Source organism: Mus pahari, chromosome 15 (genome assembly GCF_900095145.1).
Source record: "Mus pahari chromosome 15, PAHARI_EIJ_v1.1, whole genome shotgun sequence".
Taxonomy (NCBI): Eukaryota; Metazoa; Chordata; class Mammalia; order Rodentia; family Muridae; genus Mus; species Mus pahari.
This window is the reverse complement of record NC_034604.1, coordinates 30,400,228-30,420,323: the sequence shown is the minus strand read 5'-3', so window position 1 is coordinate 30,420,323 and position 20,096 is coordinate 30,400,228. Positions and strand designations below refer to the sequence as shown.

Here is a 20,096-nt window from a genome sequence, read left to right as displayed (position 1 = left end):
GCAGTAAACCATTACTAGAAATAGGTCTTATCAGTGAATAACACAATCTGGGGTTCACAGTGTGATCGAATGTCCTGCATCAGTAACGTCTCGATCTTCCAACTCCCAAGGGCTAGGACCACACCCATGAGCCACACGCCAAGCCTGAAGCTGGAATCTGAACCCAGGCTGTCTGGCCCCATGCTGTACAAACTGTCATGATATCTAAAATAGTGTGTGTAGTGGTGTGTATTCATGTGTGTACATAATATGTACGTGTAAGGGCTGACAGACATCACATGCATGGTTCTTGAGACCAAACTCAAGTTGCCAGGCATATGGAGCTAGTGCCTTTACCCACTAAGCCATCTCATCAGCCATAGGGAGGAATTCTTACTCACTTGCTAGGTCCTGGGAACAGGGACTGGGTCCTCATTATGGTTTCTGGAGCACCCAGCACTGTGTGTGCTGGTGTTTTGATGAGTGGATGAATGGCAGGCAGACAGACACAGTTGGGTGAGGGAGCATGTAAAAAGCCAGAAACCTAGTTGGTTCCCTCCCAGGAGGTCCCTGGTGTCCCAAAGTCATCTAGAAAGTAGCTGTGCATCTCCTAATGGGAGGAGCTAGCCCAGTGCAAGCTGACTGCTGTCTGTCTCCTCTCCACCCCACCCGGGCTGCGCAGATGTTTGCTGAGGAGGAGGCAGAGCTGACCCAGGATTCATCCCCAGAGAAGCTGCAGCAGTACCGCCAGGTGCAGCTCCTGCCAGGCCTGCAGGAACAGGGTTGGTGTGAGATCGCCGCCCAGCTCCTGGCCCTTCCAGAGCATGATGCTCGGGAGAAGGTGCTGCAGACGCTGGGCGCCCTCCTGACCGCCTGCCGGGATCGCTACCGTCAGGACCTCCAGCTGAGCAGGACACTGGGGCAGCTCCAAGCAGAGTACCAAGCCCTGGCCACCCTGGAGCTCCAAGAAGGTGAAGATGATGGCTACTTCCGGGAACTGCTGGCCTCCATCGACAGCTTGATGAAGGAGCTAAGATGAGGCTGCCACGCCGATACCAGGACTGGACGGATGCTGCTAGTGAGAGCTCTCCGGTGGGCTCTCCAGGGGACATCAACCAGGAGGAGGACATCCCTGCTGGGGCATGAGCGTCACCTGGGCAGAGCTTGCTAGTTCATTAAACAGAGACATGAACGCCATGGTCTGTCTCTTGTGTCTGTCAGGGCGGGCTGAGCCCTGTGACTGGGCACCGTCCCTGGGAGCCTGAGGGTTGTTCAGTGAGCCTCTGTGATGAGCCTCTAGAGACATGCTGGGCAGGAAGGGCCTGGTCTAAGAGTTGGCAACCTCAGGCCATTCCACTTGGAAAGCCAATTAACTTCTCAGATAAAAAGAATACTGTCAGTAAAGACACAGGACATAGGAAAAGCACCGTGCATCCAGCGCAGCGCCCACCCTTAACCCCCTGCCCACCTCAGGCTATGAGGGTCTTCTCATTGAATGGCTACCTAGGCCAATGGCCACTGTCACTGGCGAGGCCTGTGAGCATCTCCACATGGAACTGCTCGATCCACCACGCAGCAAGTGGGCCCATGCTGCTGGAGCCCAAGGGGCGGGCGGGGTGGGGGGGAGACACAGGGTAGTCCATACCACAGGGTAGTGATTTGGGAGAGAAATAATCTTGTTTCAGTTAACAGGGAATGCCCAGACCAGCCAGACCTGCCTGGATACTAAACAGGGCAGAGGTGCCCCCATCTTGTGCCCTGCCCCCTCCAGTGTCCAGGGTTAGCCTAAGGAAGCACAGACCCAGCCTGGCAAGTCTGGGCCCCCACCCCAGCGACACTGAGTGCCAGGCTGGGAGCTGCTGCAAGTTGCCATGGCAACCCCAGCTCGGGCTTTCCTGATTTGGATTCTGGTGAGTTTGTTTTTCAGTCTTTCCCAGTGCACCAAAGGCTGGCTCCTGCTGGCTGCTCCCAGCCTCCCAGCCCCAGGAAGGCAAGTTGGGAAGGTCACTGTGCAACAGCCTGGGTCTTAGAAATCTCAGCTTCACAGACCCAGAGAAACAAAGGGTAAGTGGGTGGTCGCATTGCTTGCAAATCCTTTCTTGAGTCTTCCTCTCTGCAGCCCTCTGCCCACATTAGCCATAAAGAAGCAATGAGCTGTGGTCATGGGGAAGCTTTGGGAAGGCTGCTTCCATTACGGGGGTCAGAATTGAGGCTGCCAACCATTGGGTGCCACTGCCTTTTGGCCTTAAAGCCCCACAGCTGAAGTGGTGCGGTTTTCAGAGGAACAAGAACTGGATTACTCAGCCTATGTGCTGCCTGAGTGGACACTGCGACCTGCGACCGTACTGTAGAAGCACACACGTGGGAAATGGGCGTTCCCTTGCCACGAGCAGGGCATGGTCCGGAAGGGCTATGCTGGAGCCTGGCTACGTTAGAGATGTGGTCAGCAGCGCCTGGGTGGATTTTAGAAAGGAGCTGGCCGAGGGCTGGACCAGGGCTGGCCGGAATGGAGAACTGCAAGCAGGCAGCCCAGGCCTCTGTGGTAGCGCATACACTGAGCCCAGGAGGACCCTGCAAGACCAGGCGGCGTGGATTGGGACATGGAAAGCGTTGCCATGAAAGGAGTGCCAACACTAGAGGCTTGATTAGGTCCCCACTGTCCCTCTGTCCTCACCTATGACCCACGGATTAACACATCTATATTCCCAAAGCAGGTTTGGGTCGTGATCCCTGGGGGCAGGGAAATGGCTTCTGAGGCTGCAGTAAGGGAGCTGGACCAGTGCTAGGCTGCTGAGCCACAGGCCTGGGAGGGGACTTGTTTATACCCCTCCCAGTCATCCCCCTTAAAGCATCGCCAAAAGTGAAGTTAACTTGTCACCTGCGTGTCATCCAGGTTTGTCTCCTGGATTGGAGCTGGGGAGTCAGGGTTCTAGCTTCCTGGGCGGAGGCTCTGGGCCTGTGACCCTGCTCAGCACTGGCTGGGTCTTCAGGTTTATAGAAAAGCCCTTCTCTGCCTTGCCTTTCAGTGCTGACCTTGGAGTCATAGGCAGGAAGCATGGCATGGGCAGGACAAGGAGGTAAATCCACCTATCTGTGGCACGTGGTAGGAGCTCCTAGAGTCAAGTGTCCTAATGCTGACACAGCCCTGCCCTTGGGTTGAAGCGTCCATGTGGGGACAAAGGGCTGCAGAGTAGGGTGGTGGGCCAAACCCATTCCGTCCCTCAGCAAGCTTGGTTCTCATTCACTTTCTCACTCAGTTTTCCCCTCGAACTGTACTGACTGCTCTGAGAAGAATCAGTCGCCCGACTCCTGCTCTAGGGCAGGTGGTGGTGACTTGGATGGTGACAGAGCTGAGCAGGTCAGGGAAAGTCCCTCAGAGATGGACAATGTCCAGTTTGAGACTTGAAGAATAGCCCAGGTAAGGTTGAAGGGTCTGAGCTGGGGATGGGGGTGGGTGGTGGAGGGGGGAGGGGGAGGGGAGCGCCTACTTGAGAAGCCCACACTTAGAGTCTGTGGAGGAAGCAGTGGGAGGGGCTGGTGGCCTAAGGTGCAGCCATCCAGGTCAACCTCTAGACGCAGTGAGGAGCAGCCTAGCTGAAGCCCCTCCCTCCCTCCCTCCTTTGTTCATTTCTCTCTCTCTCTCTCTCTCTCTCTCTCTCTCTCTCTCTCTCTCTCTCTCTCTCACTCACTGCTGTGAACTGGGTCTGGGATGAGCAAGGTGGAGGAGACAGGTGAGTGCAGCGGGAGCAGGAGCAGAGCAGTCAGAAGTTGAAGGGCCGGATTCACATGGGACCTATGGGAGTCACAAACATACTGGGGTGGGGTTAAACTGCCCATGTTACAAATGACGTGTTAGAATCCATGGTTCAGCAGTAGATTACAAAGTCAACAGTCATTTTATGAATTAATAAAAACCAAACAAAACACCCCCCAAAAAACGAAAAGAATAAAACTGAAAACAAAAACAACAAGTGTGGGGGCTGGAGAGACGCCTCAGAGGTGAAGAGCACTGATTGCGCTTCCAGAGGTCCTGAGTTCAATTTCCAGCAGCCACATGGTGGCTCACAGCCATCTGTGATGGGATCTGATGCCCTCTTTTGATGTGTCTGAAGACAGCTACAGTGGACTCACATATATAAATATACATAAAATAAATATTTTTAGAAAGCATAGAGACAATGGATAACAAGCCTGACCGATGGCTCTGTGAGAGTCACAAATAACCAGTATCGGAGACGAGGGGGCCATCACCACTGATCCACAGCACTAAAAGATAAGTGGACAAACCACAAACAACTCTTAAGTACACCGTAAAGTCTGTCTACAGCTTGGAGGGGGCAGGTTCCGGAAAGCATGGCCTTTCCTGTGTTGGTTCTGTTGCTCTGTAACAAATCTCCAACTCAGGGCTATAAATGTCACATTTACTACTTGGCTGATCTGTAGGGTGTAAGTGTGACACAGTTCTCCTGGAGCAAAAGTCAAGGTGTCCTGGGAGGTGGCAGGGCCTGTGCCCAGGCCTTTCCCAACTTTGGAGAAATCCCTTGGCACAGTCACCTCCTAGCCACAGAAAGCGAGGCAGGCTTTCACGTGGCACCACTCTGAAAGCCGCTGTCCCCGTCTGCCACTTTGCGGGTGTTTACTCGTGGGCTGGGTACCAAACCCAGGGCCTAGGAGAGCAAGGTTGGTTCAGCTCAAGTGATCATATTCACACAACCCAGGGGGCACGAGACCATCTCTTAGATGCAGAACACCGGTTGGTTTTAATGTCAAGTTTGCCACAAATTAGAATCACTAAGTAGGGACGCTCACTGGAGGCGCAAGGCCCTCCTACCCTAAAGGTGGGTGGAACCTTCTGGTAGCAGCCCAATAAAAAGAGGCGTGGCAGACCACTCCGTGCCTTCTGCTCACTCGACCTTTCCACCCTCCCCTGAGTTATTCTTCCCCCATGGTGGTGATTTCTTCCCTGATAATCGGAACCAACGTTCTGTGCTTCTGACATTGACGGTGCGAGGACGAGCGACTCTCCAGGTTTTGGCACCAGTTTAGGACTATATAGGTACCCAGCAGCGACCAGGTTCCCAGCCTCTGGAGTGTTGTGCGGCTGCTGTGGCTATTTGCAAGTGAGCTGGTTTAGTAAATTCTCTGTCTCTGTCTCTCTGTGTGTACATGCGTGCACCAGTATGTTCACATACATCATCCCACCCATTCATTCCATTCCTCTGCAGGACCCAAAACGCACCACCCATAACAAAAAGCTTCCACAGACTAGGAGTGGAAGACCTCATAAGGGCCTCCTCATAACCTGCCATCCTCAGACATATGGTGAAAGACGGAAATCACCCACGTTAGACCAACACTGAAGACCAAGGGCCATCTTCACAGCTCCGCAAGTCCTGGGTGACAGACGGTCAGTCGGTGTGTGAAACCCACAGACAGAAGGTCTCTTGGAGCTGTTACGTTTGCAAAGGACAGGGTGAATAAATATGTTTCTATATATTTGGCATAAATAATTAGATATTAGAATCTGAAAGTGGTCCTTCACAGCAGGAGTAGAAAATGACGTGTAACTTATGCTGGCAAAGATACAGGGAGCTGTGTTGGCAACTGTAAAATGCCAAAGATCTCAATAAATGGGAGACAATCTGAATTCAGTGCTGCACTATGTCCACTTCCACACAGTCAGTCTCATGTGTGGGCATGGTGAGATGTTTGAGATCTTAAGTGGAAACACAAAGGCATTAGGATAGCAGAAATAATTTTGGAGAGAAAAAGCTCACACTGGCCGATAAGACTTCAAGCCCATAGGAATCAGGACTGGTGGCTTGGTCAAAGAGACACATAGCGACATATGGGAGTGGAGACCCTTGATCCCAACACGGGAGCTGAGGCAGGCAGATCTCTTGAGTTTGAGGCTAGCCTGGTCTACATAGTGAGTTCCAGGACAGCCAGGGGGTTATGTGGAAAGATTTTGTCTGCAGATAAATAAGATAGGTAGGTAGGTAGATGATAGATAGATAGATAGATAGATAGATAGATAGATAGATAGACAGACAAACATAAATACAGATCAATGAATCAGACCCACACAAATAACTCCCCTATGGTCAGGGCTGACTTTCCTACCTCACTCTTTAAACTGTCTGTCTCTCCTTTTCTATTTGGTGCTTCCCTCTGTAGACCAGGCTGGCCTTGAACTCACAGATGTCCCTGTCCCGTCTCAGCTGTGCACGTGTTCTCTGTACCTGTAACTTACAACGTTGAGACACAGTAACAGAATGAGAAGAGCTTTTGTTTTCCTCCAGATTTCTTGGGAAGAGGGTTCGTTCCTACTGCAGATCATAACACATCCGGTAAGTGGATTCCCTTTCCTTCCCTGACAATGACCTTTCGTGAGAGCCTGGCAGAGCTTCTCCACCATCTACTCTTGCACTTTGGAGCTATTATTAAGTAAAAATAAGTGTTACTTGAATATAAGCACTGCACTAACTTGACTGGGTCCCTCTGATAGCCAAGATGACTAGTAAGTCACTCATGGGCAGGTGGCAGGCGCAGTGTGGCTCACTATCCAGTGCCGATGTTCATTGCAGCAGAAGAGAGCTGAACAGGAGCTTCCATCGCAGAAGAGAGCTGAACAGGAGCTTCCATCGCCCTAGACAGGCAAGCAACTTGAAGCTTATGAAATGTTAATTTCTATAATTTTCCATTTAATTTTGGATCACAGTTGACCAAGGGTAACTAAAGCAGAGAAGAATCAAAACTAAGGAAGGCTTACTCAGGCAATTTTGTTGAGATGGGCTCTCTCTTACAATACCTTGGCTGTCCTTGAAGTCAGAGGTCCACCTGCCTCTACCTCCCCAGTGCTGGGATTAAAGGCCTGTGCCACTGTACCCAGCTGATTTTTGACAAATGTGGAGGAAAGACTTGTCTTGCCAATAAATGGTGTTGAAGCAGTTGGACCTCTGTAGACCCCTGTACCTCATGACTAATACACAATTCAGTTTAGATCAATCACAGACTTAAATCTGAATCTTTTATAAGAAAAGAGGAGGCAACTCTTTGTGATCTAGAGTCCGGCAAAGCGTTCTTAGATATAACACTGGACTTACCATCCAGAAATGTAAAAACCTCACAAAATTAACTGAAAAACGTCTGCTAAGAAATTAAGAAAATAAAAAGCTACAAACAAAAATCCTTTGCAAATCTCATATTTAACAAAGGGTTTGAATTAATAATATTTAAGGAATTTTCAAAGCCCACCTGTAGAGTTAACCCAATAAAAGACAAGATTTGGAACGACATTTCACCAAAGACACACAGATGGCTAAGGAGCACGCAGGCTTGCTCAGCACCCTGGTTGTTAGAGAAATGCATATAAACCCACAATAAGATACCACCACACACCTATACACCTACACACCCACACCCCTACACCCACACACCCACATCTATACCCCAACACCCCCCCCCATACCTAACACCCACAAACCTACACCCACACAGCCCAGGGATGCCAGGTGCCAGAGACAACTTAGCTGGATGTTCACTACACTGCCACTAGCGAATGCAAGGCTGGTCAGGAACAGTCTGCAAAAATTTACAGTGGTTCATTACTTATTACAGAACTCAACCTTCTTCCTAGGTGTTTACTTGAGATAAGCAAAAAAATCTGTTTATACAAAAGTCAGCATTCAGATGCTTCTATAAAAATGTGTGTTTTAAAAATAAAATTAGAAACAGTTCCAGTGTCCTGCATAAGAGAACTGTGGGACTGCACTCCTCTAAGGGAATACTACTCACTACTGAAAACAGCAAGGACGGCCATGAGGGTGCACGCGTCCCAAAGGCCCTGTGCTCCCAGAGATGCACTGTGCAAATATCACAGACAGGGTTCCATTTCTACAGAGGCAGCACTAGAGGGGAAGTGTGTGTTTGAACTATCTTGAATACCACAGAGAGTGTATAACTTTCCTGGGTCATCAGAAAGAATATGTTTTTATTACATGCAAATTCCAACCTAATTTATATTTTACAATTTTTAAATTTTATTTTATGTATGTGGATGTTTTGCCTGCATGTATGTCTGTGATTAATGTGTGTGCCTGGTACCTGCTGAGATTAAAAAAAAAAAAAAAATGGGTGTTGGATCCCTGAATCTAGAGTTACATGTCTGTGAGCCACCAAGTGGGAATTGCACCCTAATAAGTGCTCATAACCACTGAGCCACTTCTCTGGCCCTGCCCCAACTTACATTTTTTAAAAGGAAGAGACTCAGTCCGCTGCTGGGTTTCCCCGTGCTGGGCTCTGAGGCTGTTCGATCCTCTGCTGTTCTCCCCAGCTCTGGTTCAGGAGCAGTCAGCGTGCGATAGTCATCTGACGTGGTGGCAGAATCTAGACCAGAGGAACCAGGACACCCCATAGATGGAAGCTAGACTTGTAGGTAAGTGAAGATGCCTGACACGGTGGCTCAGTGGCTTGGTGGCTCAGTTAGAGTTTAAGGTCGGCCTGGTTTACACAGTGAGTGCCAGGCCATCTTGGGCCATAGAGTGAGAACATCTCAAAATGTCCTAAAGCAGGCCAGGAAATGTTAATGCCATTAAAAGGATGTGTGAGCGCTGCGGCGACAGTCAGTAACACAGGGTCTGGAGGAGTCATTCTACAGTATTTGACATGGTCCAATCCGCAACAAACAGGCAGGGCGCTAACCTCCCTCAGGTGAGCAGAAGTGTCAGAAACATTCATGTCATTTGCTGGTGGCTGTGGGGCAAGAGTGCATCAGAAGCTGGTGCAGTCTCCTGTGAGTCACCTCAGGGCAGTGACAGACCATGCCTTCCTGCTTGTAAAGAATGTGGAGTGGAGACGTGTGGCCTCTCCTGGCCCAGCCTGGAAAGCCTGTTGCTGAACATTTCAGCAGCAGGCACTGTTTGGGTTCACAGGCCTGGAGGCTGCCATGTCGGGACAGATAGGAAGCTCAGAACCCAGAGCTGAGCCCCGCACCGTGGTGACACCTCAGGTATCAAGAATAAGTTGAGAAAGAAATCAGGCAACTGAAGGATATGAGATCGGAAAAGTCTAGCGAAGGCATCCTGTCCACCTAAAGCTCATGGGTGACTGGGACCTGGGGGATGGTGGAGTAACTGGACCTCGATGTTGGTGCTGGAGTTGCTTGGTGCCAGGTGAGTTGGATGGCGGGCCTTGCCTCCCTCTCTCTGCATATTCTTCCTCAGCCTGAGAACTCAAGAGATAAAAGGTAACTGCAGAGGTGACATGCTAAGGGCCGAATGAGGGCTCTGGTGTGGTCACCATAGCAACTCCTTCCTGAAGAGGTGGCCCTGGCCTGTGTGGAAGGTTCATTTTAGGCCTGGAAGCTCTGAGCAGTGGGTGTTACAGAGACTGAGGTGGGGACTAGGGCACAAAACCTAGGAGGTGATTAGGAAGGCCAGAGCCAGCCTGTGGAATGCAGACCCTGTCAGTAAGAGGGCCTGCATGCCCTGCAATCACTGGGGGGTAGTCGAGGGAACAGGCCATAACAGAAGAGTAGCCTGACAGGCTAGGGAGGTGACACATACTATGGAAACTTCTGTCACCAGGTTGAGACCCAGCTCAGGAATACTACAAAACAGGAGGGGGTAGGGGTGGTGGTGTAGTATTCTGAGGGATGTCAAGGGGCGGGGACCGTCACCTCCTTGGGATCTTTGCAAAGTCCCCACACACTGTGAGTCTCATCTTGCATGTTCAGTGTGGAATTACAAGATCTGTAGGACAGTGTTTCAAGATTTTTGGTCTAGGCTTCTTTAGTTGCTCGCTTTTTACTAAAACCTCCAATATTTTCATAGAGAACACAGCCAAGACAATTTCTAGCACAGGAAGTGACAGGCATGGGGAAGATGGGCTCCCAGACAGCAGTATGTGGATGCAGACGGGATGGCCCAGTCTCAGACACAAGGCTTCGAGTACATAGGCCGACAAAGGGCGTGATATAGGTGGTGGCTCTGGCAGGGATGCAGGCAGTGAGGCCGGAGCCTCTGCAGTGGCAGTGTCAGAGCTGGGAAGCAGACTGAACATGTGGGGACCGGGGACTGACCTCCTGGGGTGTGGGCAGGAGGGAGCAGATGTGTGAGGGCAGACGTGTGGAGCCTGAACCAGAGAACTGATGAGCTGGTAGCAGTATGGTTGGAAGCAAGGGTTCTTTCTCTTCTAGTCCCTGTCACAGTGCTGAGAAGGGCGCAGAAAAGGGACCAGAAACCTGTCACAAAGGCAAATTTCTTATGTTTTGCTCAAAAGCATAAGAGCCTGAAGGAGGAGCAGGCACCGCCATGCAAAGACCTCAGAAGCCCCAGTGAACTTGGTTAAGCCTGGGAAGCAATTCTGTTTCTACGAGGCCAAAGGTCACAGGTGCTGCCAACCAAAGCTCAGGGCCCAATCCAAGGCTGAGGCTCCAGCGCCTGCGCTGTGCACCGTGCACACTTCATTGCCATGGTGAAGATAGACGAATTAGTGTTGGTGTGACTCTCCACATAACTGCAGATGGTTGGTGGCCCATGCTGTCTTTAAAAATAAACTTGAAGCAAGAGCTCTTAAACACTGGAAGTCTGGTGGTGCCAGTGATGGGCTACCTATTTCCCTAGGAGCACGTGCAACAAGTGTGAAATAAAGCACCGGGGGCCCTGAGGATGTGAACTCCACCCAGGAACTGCCAGCACACAGGCCAAATCAGGAAGCACTTGGCAGGTTGACTGACCCCTAGCACTTGCTAGGGCTATATGCAGGAGAATGGGGAGCCATTACTAAGGACTTTGGCTTTTGTGATGTGTGAAGCCACTTGCAGATCTGTGCTCACTTGGGCAGGTTGGCTGGCTGCTGTGGAGGGGGAAGGATGGGCGGGAGATGCTGTTAACGGACAGCCCTCTGCCCAGTGCATGCACATAGGTCCAAGTCACTAGCACAGTACAGCAGAGATGGCGGGGAATGGCTTTCGAGAGAGCACTAGACCACTCCAGGGAAGGCAGCTGTCACACTGAGTTTCTCTATGGAAGCACCCATGTGACAAGAAACTAGGCCTGGCTGTGGCACCTGAGCAGGCTCTGGCAGCCCAGCAGCCCAATAAGCTGCATCTCCTTTAGCTGTAACAGGCAGCTGCCAAGTTGGGGGGACATTTGCTCAGAAATAATTTCCTCATTTGGGCCATAGGGAAATGTGCAGAGGTGGTCACAACTTGGAGACCTTGCATGCATTTTAAAGTAGTCTCGTTTTGTTATTTAGCTAGAAAATAACGTGACTGGTAATACCAGCAAGGCAGAGAACAGAGGGGGGCTTTAGGCATGGAGAGCAGAGACAGCAGGTGAGCTCTGGCCAGAGGGAACATCCCAGAGCATCAAGCTTAATAGCAAAGTACCAATAAGAAACCAGCATCAGTCACTGAAAGCCAGGCATCCTGGGTAAGATCAGAAAAGCGACAGAGGGAGAGGCGGCGGGTGGGCAAGTGAGGGAAGCAGGGCAGAGGGAGGTGTAAGGACGCATGTTCCATGGGCTGCTCTTTCGTGGGCCTGAGAAGGTAGCTGAGGGCCAGTCATTCTGCCTGTGGAAGGCAGTTACCTTGACAAGGGGCAAGATACAAGCTGACTGAAATGGCAGAACAGAATCTAGGAAGGTGACAAGGGCCACAGCCATCTTTCTAGGGAGTTCCAAGAGGGAATTTCTAGTAGGAAGGGACAGGAGATGAGGCTACGGGATGGAGTCCGCCATGCTCATGTCATGCGTGAACTGGTTGATGCTGCTGGGACTGACGGGCCCATGGCTTTGATTGAACCCTGAAGGATGTTTATAAAAATCCTCAGCTGGGACAGGGGTACTGAACAGGACCTGACACTTCCTGGGTGGCAAGAGCCTCAAAGGTCCTCCTTAGAGACACAGTCACTGTCCCTCCCTCCCTCCCTCCCTCCCTCCCTCCCTCCCTCCATCACCGTCCTGGGCAGAGGGGCACAGAGCACAAGCCTGCTTCTTCTTGAAGGCAAAGAACAACTTCTGCTTTGTAGACTTGGTTCTTAATGGACTTTATTGGGAAAATTAGTGTAAAAAACAGACAGATTCATAAAATTTAAATAAGACAGTAAAATCTTATCTTGTCACTATGGTAATTGCTATAGTAATCACAAATAAGGTGAGTCTAAAGTATTGCCTAAGCAAACGCTATGCAGTCATCAGGCTTCTTTGCTGGCCCAAAGCAGGAAACACTGCGATTATTAGAAGTGAGCCGGATGATGAATTTGCATTTCAAGCTGGAATAACAGAGGGAAGCATGTTCTGATTACAGCATCACAACACTCTAGCCTGAATAAAGCAACTCCATTAATGTCCTGCAGCAGAGTCCATTAGTAACTGTAGCCATGTGTCATAATTCCCCTTCTGCTTCATAAAGAAAGCAATCAATTTCCTGGGTACTGCGTTATGTTTTATTGTCTCCTATAGTTTATTCCTCAGAAGAGGTTCCTGGCACCCTCCTTCTCCAGACTGTCTAGGGTGCCCTGTGGTTTACCCTGGGCCAGCCTTGGTCATTTAATTCCATACTGCCAACAGCAGGGCTAAAGGCAACCTCTCCCTCAGGCGCTCACCCCTACCTAGAAAGCAGACACTTCAGCCTAATCAGAAATGTGACCAAGAAGTTAATGTGGTACTCTTTGGTTACAGAACTTTTATTTCCATTAAGCTTATAAAAAAATAGCTAGAAATATATTTTTGAATTCTAAAAGCGTTTTTTTCCCTAACCAGCTTTAACACAAACATGTCCTTGCAAAATTCACCACCTGGTTGAGTCTGAAATCTGCTACCTCCCTGTGGAATAAAACAGTGTTCTCTACTTAGCAAATACATTTGAGTGAAGCATGTGACTTTATTTTTCAGAACCTCATGGGCTGTGCAGGCTCAGATGCTGTCCATGGCTTTGAACTCGCTGAGGGCCTGCACGGGGTTCACGTGTTTCTTCTGAGAGGCTCGCTTAATCTTGGTCTGCGTCTCATCCTGCTTCTCTCTCTTCACCAACGGCTTCTTCTCAGGGGCCTTCATCTTCCATGACACAGCAGGAAGGTTCAGGGACGCCATCCCCTGTGACTTCTGGTATTTGGTGGAAGCCACGTAGGACGCTTTCACTGTCTGTACGACAGCGTTCATCAAGTTCTTGGCCGCCTGGATCAGGGACATGGCGCTGTCCACCTACAAGGAACAGATGAGTGGTGACCAGCTGGGTTAGAACCCTGCATGCATGCAGGCCTGCCCCTACCAACCAAAGCCTCATCTCCTGAAGAGCAAGGGGTCGCCATAGCACTGGGTGGAGCCCCTTACTGCTCAGTCAGGGGCTGCTCTTATCCACGTAGCCTAAAAATACTTGCTTTTGAAAAGAAATGGTGATGGCACACAAAATCCCCTCACTACCGCCATGTCCTCAGAGTGGGAGATTTCTTGATGGGGCTGAGCAGCTAAGGCTGGGTAGCACTGGCACCATGGACAGCGGCAGGGAAGCCTATGCTGTCGGGCCACTTCCCGGCAATACAGAAAGAACTCCCAACTCTGTGAACTTCGGTTTGAGGTCTTGTTCCCATTGGAAAGTATGGAGACATGCTCTCCAAAGACCTAGACAAATGTCTCCTCCTCAGAACTACGACCTGATGAACTGCTCCAGCTCAGCTTTGTGGGTAGAAACCGAGAAAGCAGCAGGCATAGCTCTAGTTGGTAATTTCTGAATAGAGTTAATTACTCTTTTGGGGGCGGGGGTGGTATAAAAACACCCTTTTCCAAAGAACAGCTAGCAAAAGAAAGAGACTAGGCCTGGTAATAGTTCCAGCTGTCACCAGACCACATCAACCATGCCATGCTAAAGAGGCATAGTTTAGCAGAAATGGTGTGTGACTGGTGGGCTCTAGGAACCAAGATGGGCCTTGTAGCTTCTGCTTCCTACACTTCCCACATCTGGAGAAGGTGGACCATGTGTAGGGACAAAAGTCTACTTCTGCTACAGACATGGCTCAGCAGACCCCAACTGGCCAGAGCACCTCATTACTGATACTTACCCCAGAGACGACAAGCTCTCCACCAAGGTTCTGTACTTCAGCCTTGACTTTGCTGCAGATGTTGAGCTGGTGGCAGTAGAGAGCGATGCGCTGAAGATAGGCCAGCAGGTCCTGCTTGCAGGCCGAGTCTGGGCACTGATGGGACAGGAAGGTCAGCACTGAGTACTCTCAGCCCCAGTGAGAATCCCCACTCCCAGGGTTGTTTCTCAAAGGCTCCATGTGGGTAGAGAGGGGGGAGGGGTTCGTTCTCTAGGGTACTATATCCCAGACCTCGTAGAACCCCCTCCTGCAGCACTGCATGGTGTATGCAGTGAACACTTTCTGAGCCTTCCACTCAGTAACTCAGGGCCAGTCAGCAACTACTGCACTAAGACCTAGATTTCCACACCAGGGGAGAAGCTCGTGGCCCCATAGTGTGAGAGAAAGCATCAGCGAGCAAGGGTCTAGTCATACGGAAAGACAATGCTCTGAGCTATGTAAGCTAAGCCAGTAAATCATCGCCTAAGGCACTGTCTGCTCAGCCAGGGTGCACACACAGGATAAACCACACTCACTTTGGGAACATGTGATTACCAAAAAAGTAACAAGTGCAGCCTCTGCCCTGACTGCTCTGTGGCTGGGTGTTTAGGCTTTTTCTACTTTCTAGTGTTTACAACCTACACTTGCTTCCAATGAGGTGGAGGTGAGGGAGAAGCACCCTGGTATAAAATAGGGCCTAGATACTCCGTGCTGAAGGCTTTGAATTTTTTCTAAGCTGGCACTGAAGCAGGACAGATTCCAGTCTGATTTGCATTTGATGATGACAGTATTGATGGCTGTGTGCAGAATAAAGGAAAGAACAGGCCACAGAGGTCCAAGCAGGTAAGAGATCAATGGAGCTACTAATTTCAGACAGGAAGAACAGGTGTTGTCAAATACACTGTCCACAAGGCTTTTTACTGGGTGGTCAGGAATGACTGCCAAATGTTGGTCTGAGTAATGAGGGACAGATGTCACCCATCCTGCAGCCTGGATGACACAGTAAGCTTGGATAACTCGCAAAACACACAACTCCAGAAAAAAGCCACAGGGAAGTGCCGTGAAGCTTTCTGGAGGCACGAAGAGAGAAGCTGTCCCCAGCTAGATGCATTAGCCTGTAACCCTGCCCAGAGCTCCCAATCCCACAGAAGCCCCAGCAAGAGGCTCTGATACATCTATTCCTGTGGAGCAGGGACAGTACAATCTGCTTCTGCCCAAAACTGAAAACAAACAAACCCAGAAGAGGTTGGTTTTAAGGATGAAATGATGGAAAGTTTAGGATAGACAGACCCAACTCCAGAGACTTGTCAAATAGGAGTTGAGAAATCCTTAGGAACGTATGCTGGGATTAATCAAGTAGGTTAGAACAGTTTTCAATGAGCTACGGCTCATGAGAATGCTCACGAACAGCTTTCTCAGCCACAGGCCACACAGTGTCACTTACATGATCTGCGATGGTCCGGCCGAGCTTGTCCATCCTTGATCCTGCCTCAGCAATTTTCTTGGCAGCACTGATCACATCAGAAGTGTTTTTGAGCGGCCCTTTGCCTCTGAAAAGAGAACAGGGTCCCTGTCTATGAATCCTTTCCTGGTTGGAGGTAACTGGAGAAAAGATGTCTACAAAGCATCAGGGCCCCGGGGAAGTCCTCAGCCTCTCTCTGCAGGCTGCAGCATGTGGGCTCTGCTCACCGGGTGAAGTCCGTCATCTCCATCATGATCATGCACATCTGCTTGGCCAGCACAATGATGTCATTGCCACTGTCATCCCACTTGGACACTTCAGCATCCAGTTTGCTCTTTTCTTCCTGGAAGCTGGCCACCTGTTCTGCAATCTTTGCTTTTTGCTCCTGAGGAAGCTGAGCCATGATCGCCTACAATCACAAGCCAAACCAGTCTATGAGGTTCTCACAGTGCATTAGCCAGGAGGCCTTCTAACAGCAGTCCACAACACGGATGGGTAATATTTTAATGGTTTCATTTTCTCATTTTGTAGGAGTTTACTGCAGCCTGAATTCCAGACCCACTTTCAAAATCATGTCTGAATGTGGAGGGCACAGTATGGAGGCTAACCTGTAGCTTCACCGCTGCAGCAGTGGGTCTGACCCACTCCTTTACAAGTTTCATGTTTGCTGCTATCTACAATAGGAGAGGATGAATGGGCGGAACCTTTCCAGTTGGGGCCCTCAACAGATATTTCCAAGTTTGGACGGTCCAGCTGAGAAGGCAGCAGAGCATCTGCTGAGGGACATCATCACCTCATCTAACTACCAAGCAGTGCACTGGAGACAGCTGCTAATCCCAACCCACAGGCCCAAGCTCCATCCTCAACTCTCCCAGTGCTCAGGACCCAGGAAGGTCTACAGCAGGAACACGCTCTGAGACAGCTCTCCACAGAGTGAGAAAATAGACTCCCTAGAGATCCATCTTGGCATCCTTCCAGCACGGATTGAGCTGATGACCCTGATGCGACCGACGGTGGAGACTGGTTCTCTTGGATGTACTTGTGGGTCTCTGGTGTTGTAGGTTTAGAGGCCCATGAATGTAAGAGCACATTACCATGGTTAGTGCAACAGCAGAAGCACTGCAAAATCCTTTTTAGCAAACGTAACGCTGACTAGCTCCTCAGCCTCTCCTGACTCAGGGTGTACGTAAACCTCAGCCCAGCGTACCGTGGTGGACCTGGGCTCTCACCCTGCGCCTAGCTGAGGGGTATTTTGTAGGAAGCCACGAGTGACTAGTGATTGCCATGACTGAGGATTTTAGTTGTATTCCACAGGAAAAAAAAATGATCAGAAAATGGCATTCTGAATATATATAGTTAAACACCCTAGAAAAGAGCCAGGCCTCACAGAGCGAGAGAGTCCTTCCTGAACAAGTTAGAGGACCAAGGGCCATGGCCTTACCCGGGCGCTCTGGCCAGCTATCAGCTGGTCATCTTCTGTCTGGACACTTGTCCTGCTTCTGACATCAAAGTCTTCAGTCTCGAAGTCAGAGTCGTCCAACTCCTCGGGGGTCTGCATCCAAACAAAGACCATGAAATCAGTCAGCCTACGATTCCGGCTGAGAGAGAGCCCTTGGCCAGCAGTACGGAGGCCCAGGTTGCAGCCTCTGGTCACCAGAGAGTAGTGTGTGCAGCCTTCTCACCCTCTCTTTATAAAGAAAGCTCCTCACATAGGACTTAGGGTTCAGGCTGACCTCTGAATCATAACAAAGATTTCAGTTTTAATACAATTTCCCAAGGAGTCTACACATGCACATGAAGGTAAAAACCACCCTTGGACAAAAGTTTTTAAAGAGGAGATGTTTTTACCAAACGTAAAGCAATTCCATAAATGCTTGCTTTATGACAACAAGAACATGACATAAATTAATGCTGGGCTTTCTCTTTGGCTGCCAAAGGCTATTTTGAGGAATAAAAAAACAACGTGTTATTCCTAAAGTCTAAGTTTACTTTTATCAAAGGACAAGAGAATATAGCCGACGGGAGGCCAGTGCATATCAAAGACCAGAGGGGCTGGCAGCTGTAGTCCCTGCAGCAGTTATTAGCTAAGAATCCTATTTGGCACAGGTGACCAGCCTCCTCTTAGCCTCAGACTTGAAACAGTTATCAGGAAGAGTCAGCAGGCAGAACAGCTGGGGTTGGTGGGTTGGTGTTGGCCCAGATGGCTGGCCTGTGACATGGGGCAGTGAGGCCTCATCACTACTAGGCCCTAACCCAAGCCACACCCATGGGGTCTTTGTGACTACAAAGTGGTCAGCACAATAAACAGCTATCATACTGACTGGAAACAGGTGACGGTTTTTGTGAGGCAGTGGGAACATGCAGGTGGAGAGTGTGGGTAAACTGAGGTAAAAGAAGAACAACTTAGCTTGCTGGCTGGATCCCAGCTCAGGTGACTGAGCCAGGGGACGAGCACTCAGAGTGCGGAAGAGCTGTTCAATGACTGAAGCTGTGGCTGGCGTGGATGCCCTGGGCTAAGAGACTTCAGGCAGAGGGATGGGATGCCTACCCTTACATCAGGGCAGAACGCCTGAGTGGGAAAGGCATGTGCTGCCTAGCCAGAGAGCCTGAGTTCAATCCCTGGGGCCCACGTGGTAGAAGGAGAGGACTGACTTCCGTAAGTTGTTCTCTGGTCTCCATACATGTGCACATGAAAATAATGTACTTTAAAAAGAAACCAAGACTTGAGGGGCTAAGTGAAAAGTAGCATGTGGGGCCAATCAAAGACATTGGCAGCCTAGAGGACTAGTGACAAGAACCCTGCATGCATGTGCTGTGTGTACACATGTACCTGTGTATGCTGAGGATGGAATCCTGGCTCAGGTTAATGAATACTTGACTATCACTGAGACTCATTTCCCAAGAAAACCCAAGATAACTGTTGACTAAAAGGCAGTGATGGGGTCAGTGATGGTGTGCGCATGCTAACCTAAACTACACCACCAACATCATCATCAGTGAGCCATGTGCACATGCTAAACTACAGCACCACCATCTTCAAAGCTTCACTCTGCCGGTTCCCTGCCACGCCCACTTGAGCACTGAAGGTTGCCTTCCCTGAGAGTCCATCACTATACACAACCTGGAGGCCCAGAAGGAGAGGAAAGGCCTGCCATTCTTCTTCCCAGCACAGAACTAAATATAGTAAGCAGCAGCCATTTATGTGTCGGGCCTGTGCTGGAAACACTGCCTGCTCATTTATTTTATCCAATGAAGCCATTACCTTTTTAAACATTTACTTTCTGTGTATGGAGCTCTGCCTCCCTGCATGGTTGGTATTCCTGGAGGCTGGAAGAGGCTTGGGATGCTCTGAGAGTGCGTTACAGACAGTTCTGAGGCACCAGGTGGGTGCTCAACCGCTCAAAAACCAGCCAGTGCTTTTAGCCACTGAGCCTTCACTCCAGCTCCCCAGTAACGCCATTTGGGGTGGTGGTGGTGAAGAAAACCACATATCAGAGAGATAGTACCCAGACTGCTTCTTCAGATGGTGCTCTTAGCCTGATCACCTCCCAGGGAAACACTCTACAGCTCTGCTCCCAATGGCACCCAACCAGAGAAGTAGAACTATGTGTATCGCTGGAGTATACGTAGCCTTGGCACCCATTAATACCACATTATAGCCACTAGCTGCCATGGATACTGCTGACCAAACTTCACTGGAGATAAAGTACTTTTGCTGGAACTTGAACTCTGAGGACAACTTGCAGAAGTTAGTCTTCTCTAGCCGTGTGGGGATCAAATTCAGGCCACAAAATTTGATAGCAGACACCTTTACCCACACTAAGGCATCTTTGGCCCACTTGGGTTCTTCATTAGCACAGCACTGGAAAGCCTGGAAGTCTTTGCTATCCTCCAGCCACACCCACAACCATTCCCTTCTCAGTGCTTAGGCAGATGGGCAGCTTTCCTGCGTCCCCCAGAGAACGGTGGTCTTTCCTGAGTTTTCAATGCCTCGTACAAAGTGGAAGCAATAGGCCTTCAACATGTTTCTAACTAACACCGTGGTTAGCTTTCGCTGGCTAGGTAGATAGGGTTAAAAAAATGGGATGGGGTCCCTGCCTACCACCTAGAAAACAATGAGGTATAAATGAAACTCAATTGACTGACCAAACCACACAACAGCCGGCAAAACTCAAGCAATGTAGTAGGTGGGAATCATATTCCAAATGTCTGTTCTGCGGGGCCTGCAATGAATGAGGAAAGGGGTGGTGCAGGACTCAGGTAGGCCCTGTCTTATATCTGTAGAGCAACATACAAGATATCAACATGTTCCCAATTGACACTGTGGTTAGCTTCTGCTGGCTAGATAGATAGGGCTAAAAAATGGCAGTTTGTGAGCCGCAGGCTCAGAACCTGTTGGATGGAGGAGTCTGCAGACTCAGAACCCCCTTGTAACAGGGAGGTCAAGGGCTTTGTGCTGCTTTCTCTGAGGTGGTCACATAAGCCCTAGAGGTAGAACTTCCACTTGGCCATGAGCTGTGGAACACCCTGAGGGCTGCCAGTTGAGAGATCCTTTATCCTGAGCAGAGATTCTAACC

At 49.9% G+C, this 20,096-nt stretch overlaps 2 protein-coding genes across 6 annotated transcripts in view; one reads left to right on the top strand and one right to left on the bottom strand.

The window, feature by feature from the left end:
* Nucleotides 1-1,170, top strand: part of Sil1 (SIL1 nucleotide exchange factor) — a 235,000-nt gene extending 233,830 nt beyond the window's left edge. For 3 of the 4 annotated variants that reach the window (XM_029547229.1, XM_029547228.1, XM_029547230.1), the window contains one exon: nucleotides 662-1,169. In XM_029547229.1, coding sequence (XP_029403089.1) covers nucleotides 662-1,018 — 357 coding nt within the window. In that variant the 3' untranslated portion in view covers nucleotides 1,019-1,169. Of the gene's footprint in view, nucleotides 1-661 lie in introns of all 4 variants that reach the window. The other variant, XM_021214585.1, reaches the window with a different exon arrangement.
* Nucleotides 1,171-12,013: 10,843 nt separating this feature from the next.
* The window catches only part of Ctnna1 (catenin alpha 1), a 134,953-nt gene continuing 126,870 nt past the window's right edge, over nucleotides 12,014-20,096 (bottom strand). For both annotated transcript variants that reach the window (XM_021214540.1, XM_029546932.1), the window contains 5 exons: nucleotides 16,961-17,071; nucleotides 15,747-15,928; nucleotides 15,502-15,607; nucleotides 14,040-14,174; nucleotides 12,014-13,185 (listed from right to left, as the gene is read on the bottom strand). In XM_021214540.1, the coding sequence (XP_021070199.1) occupies nucleotides 12,898-13,185; nucleotides 14,040-14,174; nucleotides 15,502-15,607; nucleotides 15,747-15,928; nucleotides 16,961-17,071 (822 nt within the window). In that variant the 3' untranslated portion in view covers nucleotides 12,014-12,897. The remainder of the gene's footprint in view (nucleotides 13,186-14,039; nucleotides 14,175-15,501; nucleotides 15,608-15,746; nucleotides 15,929-16,960; nucleotides 17,072-20,096) is intronic.